Genomic DNA, 23,024 nt, shown 5'->3' on the forward strand with positions numbered 1-23,024 from the left:
TCTGCCCTTAGCAAAAATGGTGAGACTGGAATTGCTAATGGGAAAAACCCAGGGTCTTCGGAAGTCAGTTTTAGGCACTAAAATGTTGTAGATGTATGGGTTTTAGATTATTTTTAGATGATTTTTTAGATGTTTTAGATTATTTTTTAGATTTTTTAGATGATTTTTTAGATTTTTTTAGATGTATTTTTAGGTGCATCTAAAATGTATGTTTTAGAGCAGCCAAAGGCTGGTATCAGCCAGGCAGCTGGGGCAGAAGCCAGAAGCACCTCCCAGTTGCAAGGGCACCGTGGAGTGGGAGATGCAGGGCGCTCCTTGGAGCAGTGAATCCCGTTGGAGAAGCTCTTCCACAGCTGAGGCAACCAAGAGCTTCATTCTACAACCCACACAGTTGTCTTTTTAATCATCACAGCAAGGTTGTTAATGATGCAAAACATATTGGCTACAGCAATAAACCCTTGGCAGGCTGTGCAGTGACTGCATGGAGCTCCTGGTCCCCTTGGACCTGCCCAAGGGACAACAAACACATCCAGCCCAGTAACTCCAAGGATGCTCTGCTCAGCCCTGTTTAACAACATCCAGGCTGCTCTAGTGGAAGGTGTCCCTGCCCAGGGCAGGGGGTTGGAACTGGATGAGCTTTAAGGTCCCTTCAGACACAAACCAGTCCGTGATTCCATGAAATCTGCTCTCCAACAGCTTTCACGGCATTACTGAGGAGCAGGAGCAATAATTAATCTGGGCTATAGGTGTTCATATTGTTGTAAGCTGACTGAAAAGCAGCTGTGCGTTGTCCTCCAGCTGGGCTGGTAGAGCCTGCATTAGACTGGTCAGAAACACAAAGTCTTGGCTCTGGTTTGAAGGTGTGTTCCCTTGGGCCCAGATGAAGCTTTGGCGATGATTCTCATGCTTTTACCAGAAGGGGAGTTGCTTCTGAGAAGCATCCAGCTGCTCTGCCAGCACCACTAGCATCAGCAGTGTCACCAGCATCACCAGCACCGAAAGCATCACCGGCATCATCAGTATCACCAGAACCAAAAGCACCAGCAGTGTCACCAGCATCAGCAGCATCACCAGTACCAAAAGCACCAGCAGTGTCACCAGCATCAGCAACATCACCAGTACCAAAAGCACCAGCAGTGTCACCAGCATCAGCAACATCACCAGTACCAAAAGTGACACCAGTGTCACCAGCATCACCAGCATCACACTCTACTGCTGGATGGGTGACGACCCCCAGTCTTGGGGAGCCCTGCAACAGGCAGAGGAGGAATGAGGAATGGCAGGAGCCTGCCAGGACAGGGAGGACAGGCAGGGAGCAAGTGCTTGTCCTGAGGGGGAGTGTTTCTAATCAGGAGGAAATGAGGAGCCATTCACAAAGTCCTGGTTGTGGAGCTGCTGGCAAAAGTCACTTCCTTTGTGGTGAAAAAAAACCCGAGATAAATAAGAACGAGGAAGGCCAGCTCTGACGTAGCCGCAGTTACAAAACCATTCCCAGCTCCCCCACGACCCCACTGTGGCTGGGGATCTGCCGAGGGGCACACCGGGACCAGGGGACGTTATTCTATATGCTGCTGCCCCGGGAGGACCCACTTCAGGGGATGGATCCTGAGGATGAGATGCCAAGACACCGGCCTTGATCTGATGGAAAGCCCCTGCCTGCTGCTTCTCCAAAGCTAACAGTTAAGTGCAATCTTTCTCCATCCCTACCTCACCTTCCTTTCCTCCAGCATCCACTGCCACCAGCCATGTTCATCCCACCCTCTCCTGGAGACTGGCACTGCTCTCCCCAAGTCCTGTCCCTGCTGTTTGGGCTTTCCTTCTGCATCTCCTGCTGAACCTTCCTCTTCGTCCCATCTCCCTCTCCTGTTGCAAAATATCCACCCTTCCACTCCCCAGCACATCCCATGTGCCCTCCACTGATGAATTCCCGGCGCAGGGAGCTCCTGATGGACCACACAGTTCAGCCCCAGCTCCTTCAACCCATTAAGTCTCAGGGGGGACCTGATGGCTGCCTCCAACTGCCTGCCAGGAGGATGGAGCCAGGAGGGGCTGGGCTCTGCTCCCAAGGAACAAGGGATGGGACAAGAGGAAACGGCCTCAAGCTGCACCAGGGCAGGTTTAGATGGAGCTGAGGAACAATTCCTGCCCCAGAGGGTGCTCAGGCATTGGAACAGGTTGCTCAGGGCAGGGCTGCAGGCACCGGCCCTGCAAGTGTGCACAAACCCTATAGAGAAGGCCCTCAGTGCCATGGGTCAGGAGTGGCCTTGGCAGGGCTGGGGTTGATGATCTTAAAGGTCTTTTCCAGCCTGGTTGATTCCATGATTCTCTGATTAACACTCCATCCATTCTGACTGCAGCCAGGGACCACGTCCCACCTCCTGCCCAGCATCAATCCATGGAGGCGAATGCCATATCCCTACCTCCTGCACCCCCTGTGCTGGAGACTGATGGAGAGAACCCATGCAGGATAGACATCACCGACGTGGCTATGGACACTGTCACGCTGCTCATCTGCCTCTGTGGGCTGGTGGGGAATGGGGCTGTGCTCTGGTTCCTCGGCTTCCGCATCAGCAGGAACCCAATCACCACCTACATCCTCAACCTGGCCATGGCCAACTTCACCTTCCTCCTCTTCATGGTCACCTCAGTCCTCCTCTACATGATGGAGAACATCTTCTGCTTCAGTTTTGAGACCTTAACATATCAGAGGCCACTTTTCCTGCTCTCGCTGTTGTCCTACAACATGGGCCTGTATCTCCTGATGGCCATCAGCATCGAGAGGTGCTCGTCCATCCTCTGTCCGCTCTGGTACCGCTGCCACCGCCCTCAGCGCTTGTCAGCCCTGGTGTGTGTCCTGCTCTGGGCCCTCTCCATCACTGTCATTGCTGCAGTGACATCTCTGTGCCTCTTGCATGAGGATGATCACTGCCGCGTGGCTCTCATCTCCATGTACGTCCTCAACTTCCTCATCTTTGCCCCACCCATGGTCGCTTCCAATGTGATCCTCTTCATCAAGGTCCAGTGTGGCTCCCAGCAGCGCCAACCCAAGCGGCTCTACATCGTTATCTTCCTCACCGTCCTCTTCTTTCTCATCTTCGGGGTTCCCCTCAGCGTCTGGAACTTCCTGCTGCAGTTTGGCTTCGCGGCTGTGCCTTCCCAGGCTGTTTTCCTGCTCGCCTGCATCAACAGCAGCATCAACCCCTTCATCTACTTCCTGGTGGGGAGCTGCCGGAGGCGCTGCTCCGTGGTGCCCCTGCAGGTCGCCTTCCGGAGGGTCTTTGGGGAGCCAGAAGACAACATTGACTTCAGCAGGGACACAACAATGAACACGCTGGCCTCCGCCTATTGAAGCCATCCCAGCACCCTGCTTTGGGCCCCTGGGACAGTAGCTGAGGCTTTCCTAGAGCAACCAGACTGATAGATGTCGGCAGCATGCCATCGTGCAGAAGAGGAGGGCATCACCAAGGTCAGTGTGTGGAGGGATGCTCTGCAGGGTGCATCCCTTTCCTCCTCCCTTCCATCACTTTCATGGCAAATGCGCCCTAGAGGACCATGTTCCTGAAAATCCCCTGCTTTTTGGGATGAGCCCTGCCTTCGGGTAACTCTGACTCATGTACTTTGTGGGGGTAGAAACTGTTTGGTGTCCTAAGTGCATCTCCCCATCCTACCTTCACCACGGGGGGTACCAATGCTCCTCACCATGCTCTGCTGAGGTCCTACCACCCTCCGTCCCGCTGGTACCTCCCTTCTGCCGGTGCCCCCCTGTGCCTGACACCAATAAACAGCATCCTGCCTTCTCCGGGCTCCTGCTGCCGGCCGGATGAGGGTAGAGGCGGGGGGGGGAATGTGCGCACACGCCTTGTGATCACCAGGGCAAAAATGACACCAACTGCCCACAAGTGGGACTGCAGGAGCACAGCTGGAGCGGGAAGGAGGGGCGCAGGGGTTTGGTGGTGCCCTCGGGCTGTTTTATTACTGTCACTGCAAATATCTCCTCAAATATATATAGATACATATTTATTTTGTGAGCTAAGACTCTTCCTTATGGAATACTTCCTCTCCCATGCCCTCGGCAGGCTGGAGCTTTCCTCCAGATCAGGCCAGCAAAGGGAAGGGTAGTCTGTGGTCCTCAGCCCAGCCACCACCCTCCAGGAGCAGGGTGCCACATCTGTTGGTCACTATGGGCTCCAGGGAGTATCACCCACCTCCCTGCGGCTTTGCCTCCGCTAAGGCTCCATCACAGTGATGGGAGAGGTGTGGGTGTGCAGAGTGATGGTGCTGGAGCTGGAACAAGCCGGGGCTCGGTTTCCCCCAGTGCTGTCACGGAGGCAGGAGGAAGGGATGTTGCCCACCCTGGGGCTCCCCTGCAGACCTGCCCGGTGTAGCCTCATCCCACGCTGTCCCAATGTCATATTTGAGGCTGGTCCCTCCTGTCCTGATGAGCAGGGAACCCCATCATCTCCTGGACACATAGCCAGGTCCCCAGATCCCATAGCTTCCCACCAGTCCCCCCCCACATCCCACCAGCCCCACACACACATCCCACCAGCGCCCCCCCATCCCACCAGAGCCCCCCCATCCCACACCTTTCCATCATCCTTCCCAAGCCCCACATTTTCCCACCATCCTCCCCAAATCCCATCCCTCCGTGCACCCCACCACCACCACCATCTCCCGCTCCCCCCTGGCCCCGGATCGTCCCCTGCACTCCGGTGTCCCCCCATGGGCTGCTTTCCCCGGGCCACCCCACGGGGTTTGGGGAAGCCTGTTTCCGAGGTACGCCCCACAAAGAGAGTTGTCCCCCCACCCCGGGCTCTCCCTCCCGGTACCCGCAGAGGAACGAGAGGCGGCGATGGAGCCAGCGGCGTTTATTGGGGAGGAGCAGGGCCGGGAGCGGAGGCAGCGCCCGCTGCAGCCCCGCCGAGCCCCGGGGCCGCTTGCCCCGGGCTGGATCGCGCCCGTCCCGTCGCTGGAGGGCAGCAGAGTCCGGCGGGACGCGGCCTTGGAGCGGGAGCGGGAGGGAGGGGACCGGGATGGGATGGGAATGGGGATAGGGATAGGGTAGGAATGCGGATAGGAATGAAATGGGATGGGGATGGAATAGGAATGGGGATAGGGATGAGAGAGGGTAGGGATTGGGTGGGAATGGGGATGGGGTGTGGACAAGGATGGGATGGGATGAGAATGGGGATGGAATGAGTTTAGGATAGGAATATGGATGGGGATGGAATAGGGATGTGAGAATGGGGATGGGATGAGTTCAGGATAGGAATATGGATGGGGATGGAATAGGGATGTGAGAATGGGGATGGAATGAGTTTAGGATAGGAATATGGATGGGGATGGAATAGGGATGTGAGAATGGGATAGGAATGGGATGAGGCTGGGATAGGAATGTGGATGGGAGTGGCATGGGGATGGAGTGAGATTAAAGGTGGGATAGGAATGGGTTTGGGGATGGGGATGGGATAGGGATGAGATGTGAGTGAGTATGGGGTGGGAATGAGGATGGAGATAGGATAGGGGTGTGATGTGGGTGAGGATGGGAGGGAGTGGGGATAGCATGAGGCTGGAATAGGAATATGGATGGAGGTGGCATGGGGATGGGATGAAAATAAAGGAGGGACTGTGATGGAAATGGAATAGGAATGGGGTTAGGGATGGGAATGGCAATGAGAACAAGGATGGAATAGGGACGTAGCAGGCATAACATGGGACAGTCTATGGATGGGGTTGGGCATGGGATGAGGGTGGGTACAGGGGTACCATGGGATGGGCTGGAGACAGGACTGGGACCAGGGATGGGCTGCATCGCAACACTACAGGAAGGCAGCCTGCAGGCACAGCCAGGACCAAGGGTCAGCACTGAGCATGAAGCGGGGGGGTCTCAACACAGCCGGCACAAGCACAGTGGCTCTTAAGGGGAGATCGTGGTGATCCCCGCCTCCTCGAAGACCCTCCGGAAGGCGACCTGCAGGGGCACCACGGAGCAGCGCCTCCGGCAGCTCCCCACCAGGAAGTAGATGAAGGGGTTGATGCTGCTGTTGATGCAGGCGAGCAGGAAAACAGCCTGGGAAGGCACAGCCGCGAAGCCAAACTGCAGCAGGAAGTTCCAGACGCTGAGGGGAACCCCGAAGATGAGAAAGAAGAGGACGGTGAGGAAGATAACGATGTAGAGCCGCTTGGGTTGGCGCTGCTGGGAGCCACACTGGACCTTGATGAAGAGGATCACATTGGAAGCGACCATGGGTGGGGCAAAGATGAGGAAGTTGAGGACGTACATGGAGATGAGAGCCACGCGGCAGTGATCATCCTCATGCAAGAGGCACAGAGATGTCACTGCAGCAATGACAGTGATGGAGAGGGCCCAGAGCAGGACACACACCAGGGCTGACAAGCGCTGAGGGCGGTGGCAGCGGTACCAGAGCGGACAGAGGATGGACGAGCACCTCTCGATGCTGATGGCCATCAGGAGATACAGGCCCATGTTGTAGGACAACAGCGAGAGCAGGAAAAGTGGCCTCTGGTACACCAGAGCCACCACAGTGGAGCAGAAGATGTTCTCCATCATGTAGAGAAGGACTGAGGTGACCATGAAGAGGAGGAAGGTGAAGTCGGCCACAGCCAGGTTGAGGATGTAGGTGGTGATTGGGTTCCTGCTGATGCAGAAGCCAAGGAGCCAGAGCACAGCCCCATTCCCCACCAGCCCACAGAGGCAGATGAGCAGCGTGACAGTGTCCATAGCCACATCGGTGATGTCTATCCTGCATGGGTTCTCTCCATCAGTCTCCAGCACGGGTGATGGGGATGGGAATGTCTGGTTCAGCTCCATGGCAGGAGGTGGGATGTGATTCCTGGCTGTGGTCAGAGCAGATGGGGAGTTAATGGGATGTGTCAGGATGAGGGGTCCAGTGAGGTGGCTCAGAAGGGCTGGGGACAGGGGGGTGACAGGAGGGCTGGGGAGGTGTTACCCACTAATGATGGGATGGGGGTCACTGTGGAGGATGGAGGGGATCCAGGCACCCTGAGGGTGGATGAGAATGGGAGCAGGGAAAGGCTGGGAGCTCCAGGGAGACGCGAGCATCTCTGGTCCCATCCCTACCTTTCCACGGGCTGACTGCCCGGGCGTCCAAGCAGTTCCTTCCCTCTGGTGCTCCTTGCCACAGTCTTCTCCGATGAGGAGAACCAGGGTCTCCACGTCCTCCTCGCCTCTCCTCCGAACAGAGCTGCTCTTTGGGGCGTTTCTGCAGGATCATGGGTCAGGTGGTGAGGGAGCACCCCCAGGCTGCATCACCAGGCCTCTGCTCCTGTGAAATTCCTGTTGGGCTTGCGGGAAAGCAAATGTTCTGCCCAAAGCAATGCTTTCTCCAGGGGAATGCCCCAGAGGACGGATGCTGCAGCGGCTACATCTTGCTGTGAAAGAACCGGGATGCTTTTAGGATTCAACCTCATTTCTCATTATAGACTGGTAATTGCCATCTTCCTGATTGTTTCGTTGTGCTCCAGTCTCTTCCGCACACCCTGCCCTGATGCTGGCATCCTTCGGAGATTGTTCATTACTGTCTCCATTTCCCTCCCAGCTTTCCTTCACGGGAATCGCCACTGACTCTGCTCCATCTTTGTTGTGCATCAGGTCTGGGTGGGAATTTGGTGTTCAAGCCTTTGGTTCAGCCTTGTTCGCACTGGTCTGGGGGATACAGGCACCTCCTGGACCTGGGTACCTGTTGACCCACCAAGAGAGATGGGGGGCAGGCAGCAGGAGAGCAGGAGAAGAACCAGCCATGGTGCTGGTAGGAACAGTCCCCCTGTTCCTCCAGGCACCCCTATACCACTCACTCCCAACAGGACCATGGGGTGGCAAAGGATGTCCAAGACCATGTCCCCACATCCCAGCCGGGATATGAGAGGCATGGTGTCTCCTTCCCTTGCAGAGCAGTACCGGCTGCTCTCTGTGTCCCCTAGAGCTGCTGGGTGCCCCATGTTGCTGGGGGGGCGGGACACAGACAGCCAGTGGGCATAGCACCACCTCCCAGCACTGGGTGCCCTCTGCTCCCCCGGTAAGGGCAGAAAGATGCTTCTGTGGCTCAATAAGCTGGTAATTGCTGCTGGGAGTGCACCCAGCGCACCCACAGTGGGGCTGGGGGAGCAGCAGGAGGGGGCACCACCAAGCACCACCCCATGTAGAATCATAGAACCATGGAATGATTTGTGTTGGAAGGGAGCTTAAAGCTCATTCAGCTCCAACCCCAACCCCTTCCACTGGAGCAGCTTGCTCCAAGCCCCTGTGTCCAACCTGGCCTTGAACACTGCCAGGGATGGGGCAGCCACAGCTTCTCTGGGCACCCTGTGCCAGCGCCTCAGCACCCTCCCAGGGAAGAGCTTCTGCCTAAGAGCTCATCTGAGTCTCCCCTCGGGCAGGTTCAAGCCGTTCCCCTTGGCCTGTCCCTACATCCCTTGTCCCAAGCCCCTCTCCAGCTTTCCTGCAGCCCCTTTAGGCACTGGAGCTGCTCTCAGGTCTCCCCTTCAGGAGCCTTCTCTTCCCCAGGCTGCCCCAGCCCAGCTCTCTCAGCCTGGCTCCAGAGCAGAGCTGCTCCAGCCCTCGCAGCATCTCCGTGCCCTCCGCTGGACTCCAGCAGCTCCACGTCCTTACGTCGAGGACACCAGAACTGCCCCCAGCGCTCCAAGCACCTGCAGGGCCGGGCAGGGCCAGGCACAGCACGTCAGCAGCGGGTGCGCCGCAGAACGGGTGGCAGCGGGAGCTGTGAGTCAGCCCCGCACCTCCCTCCGCCCTGGACTTTGCCTCCTGTGGATGCTCCGGGCAATAAAACCCCCTCCAGGGAGGAGGGAAACGGGGTGGCAGGGAGAGCCCCCCCCCCGCTGCAGGCACCCGTACGTGTGTGAGCGCCCTGCCTGCGGCGCTGCCCTGCCCCGCACACCACGGCCCCGGCCCCGGCACCGAGCGGAGCCGCGGGCGGGCCGACGGGAGGGTGGCGGCCGCGCCCCGGTCCGGGCGGGTGCCTCGCACCGCCCCGTCCGCATCCCGGTCCCCGCCGAGGCCAGGCTGGATCCGCCGGCCCCCATGCATCGGGAAGGGGCCCCCGCGGCCGAGGTGAAGGTGGTGGTGGTGGGGGACGGGGGCTGCGGGAAGACGTCTCTGCTGGTGGCGTTCGCCAGGGGCGACTTCCCAAAGGTACCGCATGCCGCGTCCCGGGGGAGCTCAGAGGGGTGCGATGTGGGCATGGGGGGGGAGTCGTGGTCCTGCAAGGGACGGGGGAGGCTCCTGGGAGCGGTGGCGTGGGAGAAGGGGGGCGGGATGGGGCGGGATGGGCACAGTGGGGCTGTTTGCAGGGCGTATAACTGGGGGTGCTGGGGCAGAGGGTGGCCCAGCATGGGGCTGATGGGAGCCTGATGAGGCTGATGAAGAAAGGCTCTTCATCAGGGACTGTAGCGACAGGACAAGGGGTGATGGTTTCAAACTGAACAGGGGAAGTTCAGGTTGGAGATGAGGAAGAAGTGCTTTACTGTGAGGGTGCTGAGGCGCTGGCACAGGGTGCCCAGAGAAGCTGTGGCTGCCCCATCCCTGGCAGTGTTCAAGGCCAGGTTGGACACAGGGGCTTGGAGCAACCTGCTCCAGTGGAAGGGGTCCCTGCCTGTGGCAGGGGTTGGAGCTGGATGGGCTTTAAGCTCGCTTCCACCATTCCATGTTTCTATGATGTTATGATGGACACCTCTGCCTCACCTGGGCAGGTTCATGGGATAGGGAGACGGGTCTGTCCTGTGGTCACGACCCCATTCTTTCCCCACATCCCATTTCCCTCTCCTGAGGCTGGGTATATCCTCGTGCCCTGTCTCATGCACACATCTCCTGTTGGGGGTCCCCTCTGCCTGTGGACAGGCAGGATTTGTCTCATGCCCTTCCTGTCCCCTGCCAGGTCTATGTCCCCACTGTATTCGAGAAGTACACAGCCTCCCTCCAGGTTGCTGGCAAGCCTGTGAAGATCCACCTCTGGGACACTGCAGGTAGGACAGCAGGGGATCCCAGCGTATTTATGGGGTTTGGGGTGTCATGATTCAGACGGGTGTCCCTATGCATTGACAACAGGAGATGGGAGGTTAACCTGGGGGGGGGGGGACCCAGCCCATGAAGGAACTGGTGCATAAAAGCTTCCTCCCTGTGAGGGTGCTGAGGTGCTGGCACAGGGCGCGCAGAGAAGCTGCGGCTGCCCCATCCCTGGCAGTGTTCAAGGCCAGGTTGGACACAGGGGCTTGGAGAACACTGCTCTAGTGGAAGGTGTCCCTGCCCGTTGGGACTGGATGAGCTTGAAGTTCCTTTCTAACCCAAACCATTCCATGATTCCATGATCTCCACCCGGCAGGACAGGAAGACTATGACCGGCTTCGCCCATTGTCCTACTCGGATGCCAATGTTGTCCTCATCTGCTTTGACGTCACAGACCCCAGCAGCTACAACAACATCCTAACAAAGGTAACACATCCCCAGGGTGGCTTCTCCCACCCCACTCATCCTCCCTAGGAGAGGTGGCACTTCCCCATCGCTGGGCTCCATGAGTCCTCTCTCCATAGTGGTACCCAGAGGTGAACCACTTCTGCAAGAGCATCCCGGTGCTGCTGGTGGGCTGCAAGACCGACCTGCGGCGAGACCATGCCGTGCTGCGCAAGCTGCAGGAGGGGCGCTTGGAGCCCGTGTCCCACCACCAGGTGAGTGGTACCCCAGGATGCCCCCCAGTATGAGGGTGTGGGTGAACTGGGGCCATGTGGGGTGGGGGGGGTCTGACCCTGCTGCTCCCCACAGGGAGAGGCCATGGCCCGGCAGGTCCATGCCGTGTCCTACCTGGAGTGCTCGGCCAGGTACCAGGAGAACATCAGCAGCATCTTCACAGAGGCCTGCAGGGCTGCCCTCAGTGCTGCCCGCCGCAGCCAGCGCAGGAGGAGACCCAAGAGGGGCTGCGTGCTCTGCTGAGCCCCACACCATGGCTACGGGGAACCAGCGTGACCCAGCACCTCGGCTCCCAGCTGCTGCTGGGGATCATCAGCCACCACCGGCCCTCCGCTGCTACCGCTGTCACCCTGCAATGGGTCTGGGTGCAGAGAACTGATTTGGGGGGGGGGGGGCGTTCCTGCTGGCTGGCCAGTGAGGGAGGGGTGCCATGGGGTGAACGCGGTGCAGTGCCGACATTAAAGATCAACACAGAGCAGCGTGGCATGGTCCCTGTGGGCAGGAGCGGCCCTGGCTCCCTGATGGGGAGACGGGTCCCCTGTGGCCCCAGAGCCACTGGGAATGGGACCCTTGAGTTTGGATGGGGTGTGTCTATGTGTGTACATAGAGATGTGTGCATGTGTGTACATAGGTGTGTGTGTGCGGTGTGTACATAGATGTGTATGTGTGTTCTCTGTGTGCATAGGTGTGTATGTGTGTGCTGTGTGTACATAGATGTGTATGTGTGTTCTCTGTGTGCATAGGTGTGTATGTGTGTGCTGTGTGTACATAGGTGTGTATGTGTGTTCTCTGTGTGCATAGGCGTGTATGTGTGTGCTGTGTGTACATAGATGTGTATGTGTGTTCTCTGTGTGCATAGGTGTGTATGTGTGTGCTGTGTGTACATAGGTGTGTATGTGTGTTCTTTGTGTACATAGGTGTGTATGTGTGTGCTGTGTTTACATAGGTGTGTATGTGTGTGCTGTGTGTACATAGGTGTGTATGTGTGTGCTGTGTGTACATAGGTGTGTATGTGTGTGCTGTGTGTACATAGGTGTGTATGTGTGTGCTGTGTTTACATAGGTGTGTATGTGTGTTCTCTGTGTAAATAGGTGTGTATGTGCGTGCTGTGTGTACATAGGTGTGTATGTGTGTGCTGTGTTTACATAGGTGTGTATGTGTGTGCTGTGTGTACATAGGTGTGTATGTGTGTTCTCTGTGTGCATAGGTGTGTATGTGTGTGCTGTGTTTACATAGGTGTGTATGTGTGTTCTCTGTGTAAATAGGTGTGTATGTGTGTGCTGTGTGTACATAGGTGTGTATGTGCGTGCTGTGTGTACATAGGTGTGTATGTGTGTGCTGTATTTACATAGGTTTGTATGTGTGTGCTGTGTGTACATAGGTGTGTATGTGTGTGCTGTGTGTACATAGGTGTGTATGTGTGTGCTGTGTGTACATAGGTGTGTATGTGTGTGCTGTGTGTACATAGGTGTGTATGTGTGTGCTGTGTGTACATAGGTGTGTATGTGTGTTCTCTGTGTACATAGGTGTGTATGTGCGTGCTGTGTGTACATAGGTGTGTATGTGCGTGCTGTGTGTACATAGGTGTGTATGTGTGTGCTGTGTTTACATAGGTTTGTATGTGTGTGCTGTGTGTACATAGGTGTGTATGTGCGTGCTGTGTGTACATAGGTGTGTATGTGCGTGCTGTGTGTACATAGATGTGTATGTGTGTGCTGTGTGTACATAGATGCGTATGTGTGTTCTCTGTGTGCATAGGTGTGTATGTGGGTTCTGTGTGTTCATAGGTGTGTGTGTGTGCTGTGTGTACACAGGGGTGTGTGTGTTGAATGTATTGGTGCATATGACTGTGTTTTGCATGTATATATGGGTGCTGTGTTGCATATATACAGGAGTGTACGTATGTGTATGCATATATGCATGTGTAGGCTGCATGTATATAGATGTATGGGTGCTGCATGTATATGGGCATGCATATAGATGTGTGTTGCATGTATATAGCCGATTATGTGTTTTGTATGTGTATGTGTGTGCTGCATGTATGTTGCATGTATATAAGTGTGTGTTGCATGTATATAAGTGTGTATGCACTACATGCATATAGACGTTTATATGGTTTGCATGTATATAGGTGTGATGTGTGTGTGCACATCTGTTGCATGCATGTGTTGCATGTACATAGCAGTGCACGTGTCCTGCATGTATATAGAACTGTATGTCTATATGCTACATGTATATAAACATGTATTGCATGTATATAGCCTTGTATGTGTTGCATGCCCATAGGTGTATATGTGTACATGCTGCATGTATATAGATGTGTGTTGCATGCATATAGGCATGTATCGTACATACATAAAATACAAGCATGTATATACAAGCCTTGTGTATGTGTTGCATGTGTAATGGAGGGTATGTGTGTCTGTTGCATGTATGGGGGTGTGTGTGTTGCATGTGTATAGGTGTGTGTGTGCTGCATGTATATAGAGGTGCATGTGTCCTGCATCTTTATAGGAGTGTATGCGTGTATGCTACATGCGTATAAGCATGTATAGCCATGTATGTGTGCTGCATGTATACAGGAGTGTGTTGCATGGACCTAGGTATGTGACTGCCGCATGTATATAGGTGGGTGCGTTGCATGTATGTAGGCATGTACTACATGTATATAGCCTTGTATATGCATGCTGCATATACCTAGGTGTGCGTTACACGTACATAGGTGTGTTACATGTACCTAGGTGTGTGATACACATACATAGGTGTGTGTTGCATGTACATAGCTGATATATGTACATAGGCGTGTTACATGTACATAGGTGTTACATGTACATAGGTGTGTGTTACATGTACATACGTGTTACATGTATATAGGTGTGTGTTACATGCACATAAGTGTGTGTTACATGTATATAGGCATGTTACATGCACATAGGTGTTACACGTACATAGGCGTGTAACACGTACATGGGTGTTACATGCACATAGTTGTGTGTTACACGTACATAGGTGTTACATGCACATAGTCGTGTCTTACACGTACACAGGCATGTTACATGCACATAGTTGTGTGTTACACGTACACAGGTGCGTTACATGCATAGTTGTTTATGTACATAATCGTTACATGCACATAGTTGTGTGTTACATGTACACAGGCATGTTACATGCACATAGTCGTGTGTTACACATACATGGGTGTTACATGCACATAGTTGTGTGTTACACGTACATAGGTGTTACATGCACATAGTCGTGTGTTACACGTACACAAGCATGTTACATGCACATAGTCGTGTGTTACACGTACACAGGTGTGTTACATGCATAGTTGTGTGTTACATGTACATAAGCGTTACCTGCACATAGTTGTGTGTTACATGTACACAGGCATGTTACATGCACATAGTCGTGTGTTACACATACACAGGCGTGTTACATGCACACAGTCGTGTTACACGTGCACAGGCGTGTTACATGCACAGTCGTGTGTTACACGTGCACAGGCGTGTTACATGCACACAGTCGTGCGTAACACGTACACAGACATGTATGTCTTTCGCATGTACGCATGTGTGCCTGCGCCGCACGTACCCAGCCTCACAGGAGAGAGCATGCGCGCGGGCGGGGGGGCGTGGCCAGAAGGGGGCGTGGTCAGCCGCCGGTCCGCGCGTGCGCGCTCTCTCCCGCCCAAGCGGTGGAGGGGGGGCCCTGAGGTGCGAGCTCGCGCCTGCGCGGTGCCCGGCGCCCGAGCGGGACGGGCGAAGGAGGGGGGACCTTGGCGCATGCGCAGAGCGGGGGATGGAGGCGGTGGCGGAGGGGGGGTCAGGGGAGGTTGCGGGCGGCGCCTGCGCAGTGCGGCGGCCGAGTCAGTGTGTATGTGAGACTCTGACGGGTTCAAAATGGCGGCGGCGGCTTCTGTGTGAGGAGGGGAACCGCGTCCCGGCCGGGGGGGGGGGAGCGGCGGCGGGCGGCGGCGGCGGCACCGGGGCACGGCGCGGCCGGGGCAGCGCTGAGGCCGCCGCACGCCTGGCAGCCGGCGGCGGGGTGCGCTGCGCTGTGCGGCGGGGAGGGGACGCGCTGCCCGGCGGACGCGGCGCCGGGCCGGGGACCGGGGCCGGCGGGAGCAGGCAGCGGCCCGCGGCGGCCGGCGGGGCTGTCAGCGCACGGGCACCGCGCCGGGAGCCGCGGGCCACGGGGGGAGGCAGCGGCGGCGGGGCCGGGGAGGGGGGGGTGCGGGGAGGCGCGGCCGGCGGGCCGGGCCCGGGCCCGGGGCGCGATCGCTGCCTGACCGGGGCTTCCTCCTCCGTCTCTTCTGTTTCTCCCCGTCTCGGCGCTAGAAGAGGACAAAGGCGCAGGAGAGACCTGGTGAGCCGGGGCCGGGGCCGGGAGGGGATGGGGGGGGGGGGGGGGGGGGAATGGGGCCACCCCCGGCCGACCCCGAAGTTTCCGCGAGTCCCCATAGAGGGGCCGGGCGCTGGGTACCGGCCGCCTCCCACCCGGCCGGGGCAGCGGTCCCGGCGCCCGAGGCGCGACCCGGGGGCGGGTCTCCCCTTGCTGGCGGCCCCCGGGAGGGCCGGGTCGGGAAGTTGGAGGGGAGCGGGCGGGTCCCGGGGCGGGCGGGTGCCGGCTGACAGCTCCCCCGGGACCGGGGTCCTGAGGGCTTTCCCCCGCCGCTGCTTTGTTCGGCCGGGCCGGAGCTGCTTTTCTCCTAGCCCGGAGGACAAGGGGCGGGGGGGGTGGCGTGGCCGGGGGTGGGTTAGGTGTTGTGTCACACTCCGGGTGTTTATAAACAAGAGTTCGGAAGTATAAGGGAGCTGCCTCAGCCGCGCTGGGAAGTCCGGTCCCGAATGGGAAGGGCGATAGGGATGGGGAAGGATGCTATGGGATGTGAGCGGCTCCGCTGTCAAACCGTGCTCGGAGGGTCCGGGAAGGGCAAGATGGAGCAAGTTCTCTCCACGCTAGGGTAGCGGTTCTGTAACGCTTCACGGGGTGGGAAGGGGGGCAGATTCTTTGCCCGCAGGTCTGGTATAGGCATGGTGAATGGGATGAGGAGTTGCAATGTACCTGGGCTTTGGGTTCTTTTTGTCCCTTTACAAAGGGCAGGAAAAGTTGAGGTGCCATCAGATGCCTCGGGAGGCTTTGCTAAGTTCTTGTGCGGTGTCACAAGGTGGCAGGTTTTGAGATCTGAGTGTATAGGTAGGTCCTCTCAAGACAGGAGCTGCTCCCCTACCTGCAGCCCTGCTCGAGTGATGGGAGATGTTCTGTACCCGTGTGGCTTCTCCCAGGTACAGGATATGCAGGGGAGAGCAATGGTGTTTGGAGGAGTTGCTTCTCCAATGCCTCATCTTGTACTCCCTGATTGCTGTTGAGCGTTTGAGAGCAGCTTGCCTGCTCCATACCCCAACAGGGGCAAACTGAGCTGCCCCTGTGCTGGTGGTGGTGCAGAGCTGAGTCCTTTCTCTGCGCTCAGACCTGCAGCTCCTGTCGTGTTACAGAACAGCTGGTAAAGTCATTTACCCTGGGTCATGCCTAAAGTTAGAATGGGGGTGTTCAGAGTTGAGTTGGGCTCATCCACTGTGCTCTCTTAGCCCTGTGCAGGCTCCAAATGAGCAAAGAAATGAGGGATGGAGGAGTTTTATATCTGTGTGCCCTGCTTCACTCTTTCTCTTTACTCCCAAGGAGGAAGAGGAGGAAGACAGCAGCCCTGGAGTGTCCTTCTCCCTCTCTTCAGAAGAGTCAGAGATGGAGCCTGAGGAAGAACGGATCCGTTATAGCCAAAGACTGGTCAGTATTGGCCCCAAACAGTTCTATTCTGTGCTTGGTTCTGTTGCAACTGAAGAAAGAAAAGGTTTAAACAACTCAGACAAGTGTTGTGGTGGATCCCTGCAGCCAGAGGTGTCAGCTCAGCTGGTGGGGGTTTTGATGGCTTCATGAGTCTTTCCTGTGTCAGTTTGCCTTAATGAAGGGCACTTGGCTCCTGAGCTCTGGAAGAGGGTTGGAGGCTGAGGCTGGGTAAGAAGCTGTGGATAGAAATAGGAAGTGAGTGTTGGTGTAGTTTCTGGCCCAGCAGCTTTTCTCCATGTGTTTGTGACAAGCAGAGAAGCTGGAATACTGTGTGTGACCATTGTGTTGGCCTGGACTTGCTTTGATTGTGCTGTGAAAACCAGTTTCAGCTTCAAGCTCAGATGTGCCCCTGTCTTCTCCTGGTGTCCTCTTTGGGAAGGAGCTATTCCAAAAGCCAGGCCCTAGTTAGGCCCTGTCTGGATTGTCAGGGGCATGCATGAAGTCCATGGTCTGTGAGTTGGGCTGTAACCGTGAGCACTTTGGGAGCAGTTGCTCTGAGAGGACATTCCCAGAGATGCCATGGAAGGAGGGAAGCTGCTGTGTCTCCTGCAGGTCATTTTTGCCTTGTTTTGAGGCACTGTAAACCCTATGAGTGAGTGTGGGCTCAGTGATAGCCGAAGCTATGATGGAGCTCCTCTGTGAGTACATGCACCCTCACCTTCAAGGTGCTGCCTGTAAAGGCAAATCCTTATCCTTTAATACTCTGGAATCATTTGGTGTGAGGGTGTGTGGTACTCAGCATTAAGCTTTGCCCTCAAGAACAAGCACTTCCTATTGCTGCTGGGTGCCAGGCTGTAGAAAGGGTGCTGGGAGTTGTGGCCAGCACTCACGGGTGTCTTTAAGGATGGAAATCCTCTTGTGAGGGTAGAAATGGTTATTCCAGCACTGGCCCCTATGGAGAAGAATGTACATTGTAAGCTGTGGTTTGTCCAGACCTTATAGAAGGTGTGCTCTTTTACTGGTGCTGCTTGTTGGGTCCTTCAGGATCACTTGGATTTTCCCCAAAGTGCTTTAGTGGCTGTTCTAATTTGGCAGTGCCTCCAAAAGCAGCAGTTCCACCTCCTCCTGACACCCTTGTGCCCACCACAATTGTGTGGCACACAGTTCGACCTGCTGGTTTGCCTGGGGAGTGACTTGCTATAGGCAGCAGTCAGGAGGCAAGGCCAGCTCCAGATTTGGTTCAACTTCAGTTTTGGCTACACTTTGACCAGAAATAATTCAAAATAGCTAGATAAAGGCATGGCAAATGAAGGGAACCAGCAGCCAGGAACATGCTGATGTTAAAATGCTTGTCATATCACAACTAAAACTGCTCAGGAAGAGTTGCTGACCTGGTGTAGGTGGCCTGGACTGCAGCAGCATGTACTAAGCTGGATAAATGAGCTGCATGCTTAAGGGGCTTGGGAAGACACATGGGCAGCAAGCAAAGGATGAGGCTGACCTCGGCTTTGGTGGCCTTATGTGCGTGTTGTCTCTGCTGGCCTGTGGCTGAGAGAAAACACAGCCCCTGTGTGGTAGGTGAGGTTTGGTTCATGGCTCCTGCTTCACTCTTCCAGGGAACTTCCAGCTCATGCCATTCCCTTTCTGTATCAGTAACTTTCCCTTCTTCAAGAACCTTCAAAAGATGATTATTCCCTTCAAGACACATGCTTTGAAATGGGGGAAGCTCTTAGCTTGTTTCTGACCATTGCAGAACAAGATATCACAGGTGAATTACCCAGCAGGACAAAAGAGCTGAATAAGACTTATTTGAATATCCTACTCCTACACATGCTTTGGTTTTGGGAGTTGGCTTTAATATGCCTACATTAAAAGTTATAAGTAGGGAAACAGGTAACTGGTCGTACAGCATGTTGCTGTGTTTCTTGTATGCGAGTTCGAATCAATGCGGGGGTGACAGCAAAGGAATAAACCTATTTTGAAACGAAATCAAAAGCCAAGTGTGGTAGTTGTCCTGCCAGCCAAACAGCCTGGGCCAGAATGGTTTAGAGTGGTGAAGGAGCTCAATTCATTGCATGGGAAATGGTTTGATGATACCAGAGGCCTGAGATGGCAAAAGCAGTTTGTTATCTGCTGTGTCAGGGCACTTCCACCACCAGCATCTGTTGACTGACTGGTTTCCACAGCACAGAGGAGAAGTCTCGAGTGTTTTGTGCTACTGTTACCTTCCTCTGCTTCAACAAAAAGCTGATCTATGTCTGTTTTCTGAATGGGTTTACCAGTATTGGTGGAAGGTCTGGGTTTTGAAGAGAAAGTCGCCTCTGCTTTGGATGTAGTCACGCTCCTACAAGAACTCTGGCCTGGTTCACACATCCATGTGTAGTATAACACTGACATTAGGTGGGTCCCACTGCTTTAACTGTGCTTGCTTCCTAGTTCAGGCTCTCCATCCACAACTCCCAAGATTATAAAGGCCTGGGTGAGTTGGTTTGGATGTGGGATATCACTGGCAGTATGTCCTGTAGCCCTCTGAAATGAACTGTGGAAGGAGCTCTGAGAGGCTGACACAGGTAGGGAATGGCATCCTGCAGGTGATGCTGCATGAGCAGGGAGAGCAAGGAATGTCAGTGTTCCTCACCCAGAGATTCAGCTGGGCCTCCCTGCACTGTGAGTAGCAGAGGAGGGGACTTAACAGGCACCATGGAGTAGCTTTCTACCAAGTGCATGCATATTTCTGCATCCTCAGCTCTGTAAGAGGCAGTACTTTGGGGCTTAGTGTGAGGTGCTGGCTTTACAAGCTGTAGATGTGTTTTGCAGGCCCTTAACTGTGGAGCTGAAACGCTCTATTGTATCCTGTGCCCTGAGTGACAGTGCAGCCCTGGCACCAACAATGTGATGGTTCCTTTCTGGGCCTTAGAAGTCTTCTGCTGACTGTCACTGGTTGCATCGAGCCCGTGTCACACCAAGCTGTTCAGCTCCCCATTAGGAGGCTGAGGGCACGCTGGCACTTTGAGCAGGAGCCTGGACCTCTTCAAGGCAGGAACAGCAATGTGAGCAGCTCTGGCTGTGAACTAGCAGCTATGGGGAGAAGGAAGTTGGGTTGGTCTGGTGCTGTGATGCTCAGGTGCTCTGTCTGCTTCAGGATTGTCCAGCAGTGATTTCACAGAGTGCGTTGTCCACCTCGGTACTCACAAGGTGACCCGAGTCAGAGGAGGAACTGTTGCATGTGTGTAGCTTAGTTTTTTGCTAAGGTTAGATCTGTGTTAGGTCACTGAGCACAATAAGGGGCAGCAGGGAAAAGAATCTCCTGGTGCTGCCTTTCAGCAAACTGGTCCATCTCAAAGCTGCTATGAAGGGGTTATTTGACGCAGCACGTTCTGAAGATGCTTTTGATGTGCTGTAGGTGAGGTTGCCTCGCTGTCACAGCATGGGTGATGCTCTGCTGAGGACGGCTTTCTCATTTACTCCAGCCTTCACCACACACAAAGCCCCCCGACATGTCCAGATGTGTGTGAATTCATGGAGCTGCTGCAGGGCTTCTCAGTGGGATGTGGGGCTGGTGTCTGTAGCCACTGAGTATTCCTGGGTGCCACAAGTGTGAGGAAATGTTGCCTTCTGTCTGCTCCAGGCTACTTTTGCCAGGCCTTTACCGTGAACTAAAACTAGTCAGAATGTGAATTACGAGTTGGGATTAGCACATAGAGTCATGGAATGGTTTGTGTTGGAAAGGAGCTGAAAGCTCATCCAGTTCCAACCCCTGCCACAGGCAGGGACACCTTCCACTAGAGCAGCTTGCTCCAAGCCCCTGTGTCCAACCTGGCCTTGAGCACTGCCAGGGATGAGGCAGCCACAGCTTCTCTGGGCACCCTGTGCCAGTGCCTCAGCAAACATCACTGAAGTGATGCCAAACACTTCCAGAGGCAACACTGATGGGGAGGAATGAGGGGCAGCAGAGTTGTATCACTCCAGGATGGTTTGAGGGGAGCGTAGCAGGTGAATGCCATCACCCTAAGGACAAATCCTGCCCATCCTGGTGCCTCTGCTGCTGTCAAGTCAGCAGTCTGTATCTCAGGGTGTGGTTCCAGCATTGCTGGAGTGGCAGAGCTGGTTTAAGAGGTTTCCTCCCTCCCTTCCCTCCCTTAGTGCCTCAGGAGCTGATGCCCCTGAGCTAAATGCTCCTTCAGGGAGTTGTGGATCATGCCCTAGATAAAAGTTGGCAGCAGAGGGGGGCATCTAATCTAGATTGTCTGTGCTGTGCTATGAGCTACTGCCCCACCAGCCAACCTGATGAGAGTGGGGAGGTGGCAGCCTGAGACAGGGTGGCGTTGGAGCCTCTTCAGCTGGCTCTGCAGCTGCACCCTCCCTTGAGGCTCTGGTGCTCTCTTGGGGTCAGGCTAAGGTATTATAGTGCCTGGGCTCTTGACCATCACGGCTGGGTGCACTGGCACCCTTGTTTTGGTTGTTGGAGGTTGATGTGACACCCATGAAGGGCAGTGGGTCTGTGGAGGAGGAGACCCACCTGCTCTTAAGTGCTCTGGGTGCACATAGGAGACAAGGGATGGGGGGGGTGAAGTGCTGTCTCTCCCATTGCTTGGGGCCTTGTGTCCTGCCTTAGCACGGCCCTGCCTCTGGTCAGATCCTTGTGTGAAATCTGAGAGGAGGCCTCTGCCTGTCCCTACCAGCCAAAACCTGAGGCCTCTCCTGTAAACAGCACTGAGCAAACCTGTCCTTACATGTTGGTGTCCATGTTATCCCTTGGGCAAAGGCTCACATGAGCTTCACAGTACGTGGAGTCATCAGCTGAGGGATGAAGCTTCGGAAGCACGGAGGGAAAGGCTTCTCTCTCAGCCGTGTATGTAGTGGTGTGGAGTGGCCCCAGCACGCTCAGGTGAGGGAGACTAGGATTCTGATGTGTGCCTAGAGTCACAGTGACTTTCATCCTGTGGTTTTCCAAGTCATTTGGTGGTACCAAATCCTTTCTGCAGGATGGGGTGATGGCAGATGCAGGACACAACCCATGGGGCCAGGAAGGCTCAGGCATGGTAGTGTTCATGTGACACTTGTGACAAAAGGGGGCCTACAAGGATGCTGGGGAGGGACTCTTCATTAGGACTGTAGTGATAGGACAAAGGGTAATGGGTTAAAACTTAAACAGGGGAAGTTTAGATTGGATATAAGGAGTAAGTTCTCTGCTGTAAGGGTGGTGAGGCACTGGAATGGGTTGCCCAGGGAAGTTGTGAATGCTCCATCCCTGGCAGTGCTCAAGGCCAGGTTGGACAGAGCCTTGGGTGGCATGGTTTAGTGGGAGGTTTCCCTGCCCATGGAGGGGGGTTGGAACTGGATGATCTTAAGGTCCTTTCCAACCCTAACTTTTCTGTGATTCTAAAGTTCCAGCCCATATCCTCACATCACCAAGCGAGTAGGTGGCCTCAAAGCAGGGAGAGGGAGGTCAGCAGGTGCTGTGGCCTGGGAGGAGCTGCTTATGTCTGATAAGAGAGCAAAGAGAAGGACGCAGCTGCCTACCCATCCTGTGCTGGTCAAGCAGCTGCCCTTGCTCTATCTTGGATAGCTCATGCTGTCCTAAGTGGGATGCAAGGAACACTATCTCCAAATCAGGCTCTGCCTCACTCCTTGTTTGTTCTCCTTGTAACACTGCTCACCACCAGGTGATGATCCCTTGTGGCTGCTGCTGTTTGTTATCCTCAGATCTTGGTGTGCTCAGCAGAAGCCAGTCCTGCTGGATGCTGACTTTCCCAGAGGCAGTTCCATTGACTTGGGATTTGTTTGTGTGTGCTGGGATGAACCCAGTAGATCCTGCAGGTACTGAAGCATGGGATGAGCTGCATGTGCTGGGGTGAGAGTCTGGGTAGATGTACATCACCCCCATTTGAAACTTGGCACTGGCAATCCCTTATCCTGTCAAGTGAGTGTTCCTTGAGAAGGACGGGAGTTTGCTTCGTGTGAACCCCTGTCCAGATGTCCCTGCTCTGCTGGACACACCTCCATTCCCTAGTCTAGACAGGACCTGAGCAAGCAAAGTAATTAATCTCTCCCCACTGCCTCTGCTTCAAACTAAAGACACCACAAATGAGTCATTCCAAATGATCCAGGTGTAATAACTGAGCTCTAAATAATTCAGGGGCTGTTGAGATTGGATCTGAGCAGCTCTTTGGAAGCTAGCAGCCACTGAAGGTGATCCTTGGGAAACCTTTAGCAATCCCTGTGAGCATTTAGATCCTGAAAGATGCAAGAGCGTGCTGATCCCGGGCAGAAAATATCCTTGAAACCAACTGGATGAAGTTCTGTGTCAGCACAGAGGAGCACAGGAGGTAGATAGCTGATTTCTCATTGTCCCAAACCTGGCTGTGTCTCCAGTGTGGTCTGGAAGCTGCAGCACTGAATGAGCACCAGACAGCACAGGAGTACTTGAAGTTAACCTGTGAGTTACCAGACAACATCTGCAAGTTACATCCCTGTCTCCTGTTAATGCACAGGAGGA

At 55.1% G+C, this 23,024-nt stretch overlaps 4 protein-coding genes across 9 annotated transcripts in view; 3 read left to right on the forward strand and 1 right to left on the reverse strand.

Annotated features, from left to right (window-relative positions):
* Window positions 1–1,548: 1,548 nt before the first annotated feature.
* LOC133263709 (mas-related G-protein coupled receptor member H-like) lies at window positions 1,549–4,020 on the forward strand. Of its 3 annotated transcripts, none has more exons than XM_061443582.1 (2): window positions 1,549–1,684; window positions 2,362–4,020. In XM_061443582.1, the coding sequence occupies exon 2, from the start codon at window positions 2,396–2,398 to the stop codon at window positions 3,347–3,349; it is 954 nt and encodes a 317-aa protein (XP_061299566.1). In that variant the 5' UTR covers window positions 1,549–1,684; window positions 2,362–2,395; the 3' UTR covers window positions 3,350–4,020. The 3 variants fall into 3 exon arrangements, with proteins under 3 accessions (XP_061299566.1, XP_061299565.1, XP_061299567.1); XM_061443581.1 differs by having other exon boundaries at window positions 1,549–1,679; window positions 2,358–4,020; XM_061443583.1 differs by having other exon boundaries at window positions 1,549–1,679.
* Window positions 4,021–5,885: 1,865 nt separating this feature from the next.
* On the reverse strand, window positions 5,886–7,272 carry LOC133263704 (mas-related G-protein coupled receptor member H-like). The gene has a single exon (XM_061443575.1). The coding sequence runs from the start codon at window positions 6,830–6,832 to the stop codon at window positions 5,918–5,920; it is 915 nt and encodes a 304-aa protein (XP_061299559.1). The 5' UTR covers window positions 6,833–7,272; the 3' UTR covers window positions 5,886–5,917.
* A 1,698-nt stretch (window positions 7,273–8,970) lies between these two features.
* Window positions 8,971–11,298, forward strand: RHOD (ras homolog family member D). The gene is made up of 5 exons (XM_061443574.1): window positions 8,971–9,190; window positions 9,933–10,020; window positions 10,377–10,486; window positions 10,585–10,719; window positions 10,814–11,298. Exons 1-5 carry the CDS (start codon window positions 9,080–9,082, stop codon window positions 10,979–10,981), a joined length of 612 nt encoding a protein of 203 aa, XP_061299558.1. The 5' UTR covers window positions 8,971–9,079; the 3' UTR covers window positions 10,982–11,298.
* Window positions 11,299–14,556: 3,258 nt separating this feature from the next.
* The window catches only part of KDM2A (lysine demethylase 2A), a 49,670-nt gene continuing 41,202 nt past the window's right edge, over window positions 14,557–23,024 (forward strand). For 3 of the 4 annotated variants that reach the window (XM_061443594.1, XM_061443593.1, XM_061443595.1), the window contains exons 1-3: window positions 14,626–14,660; window positions 15,079–15,106; window positions 16,421–16,525. In XM_061443594.1, the coding sequence (XP_061299578.1) occupies window positions 14,641–14,660; window positions 15,079–15,106; window positions 16,421–16,525 (153 nt within the window). In that variant the 5' untranslated portion in view covers window positions 14,626–14,640. Of the gene's footprint in view, window positions 14,661–15,078; window positions 15,107–16,420; window positions 16,526–23,024 lie in introns of all 4 variants that reach the window. The other variant, XM_061443591.1, reaches the window with a different exon arrangement.

Source organism: Pezoporus flaviventris, unplaced genomic scaffold, assembly GCF_033815535.1.
Source record: "Pezoporus flaviventris isolate CSIRO_AGI_PZ_B2104156 unplaced genomic scaffold, CSIRO_AGI_Pfla_v1 ptg000436l, whole genome shotgun sequence".
In the NCBI taxonomy this organism is placed as follows: domain Eukaryota; kingdom Metazoa; phylum Chordata; class Aves; order Psittaciformes; family Psittacidae; genus Pezoporus; species Pezoporus flaviventris.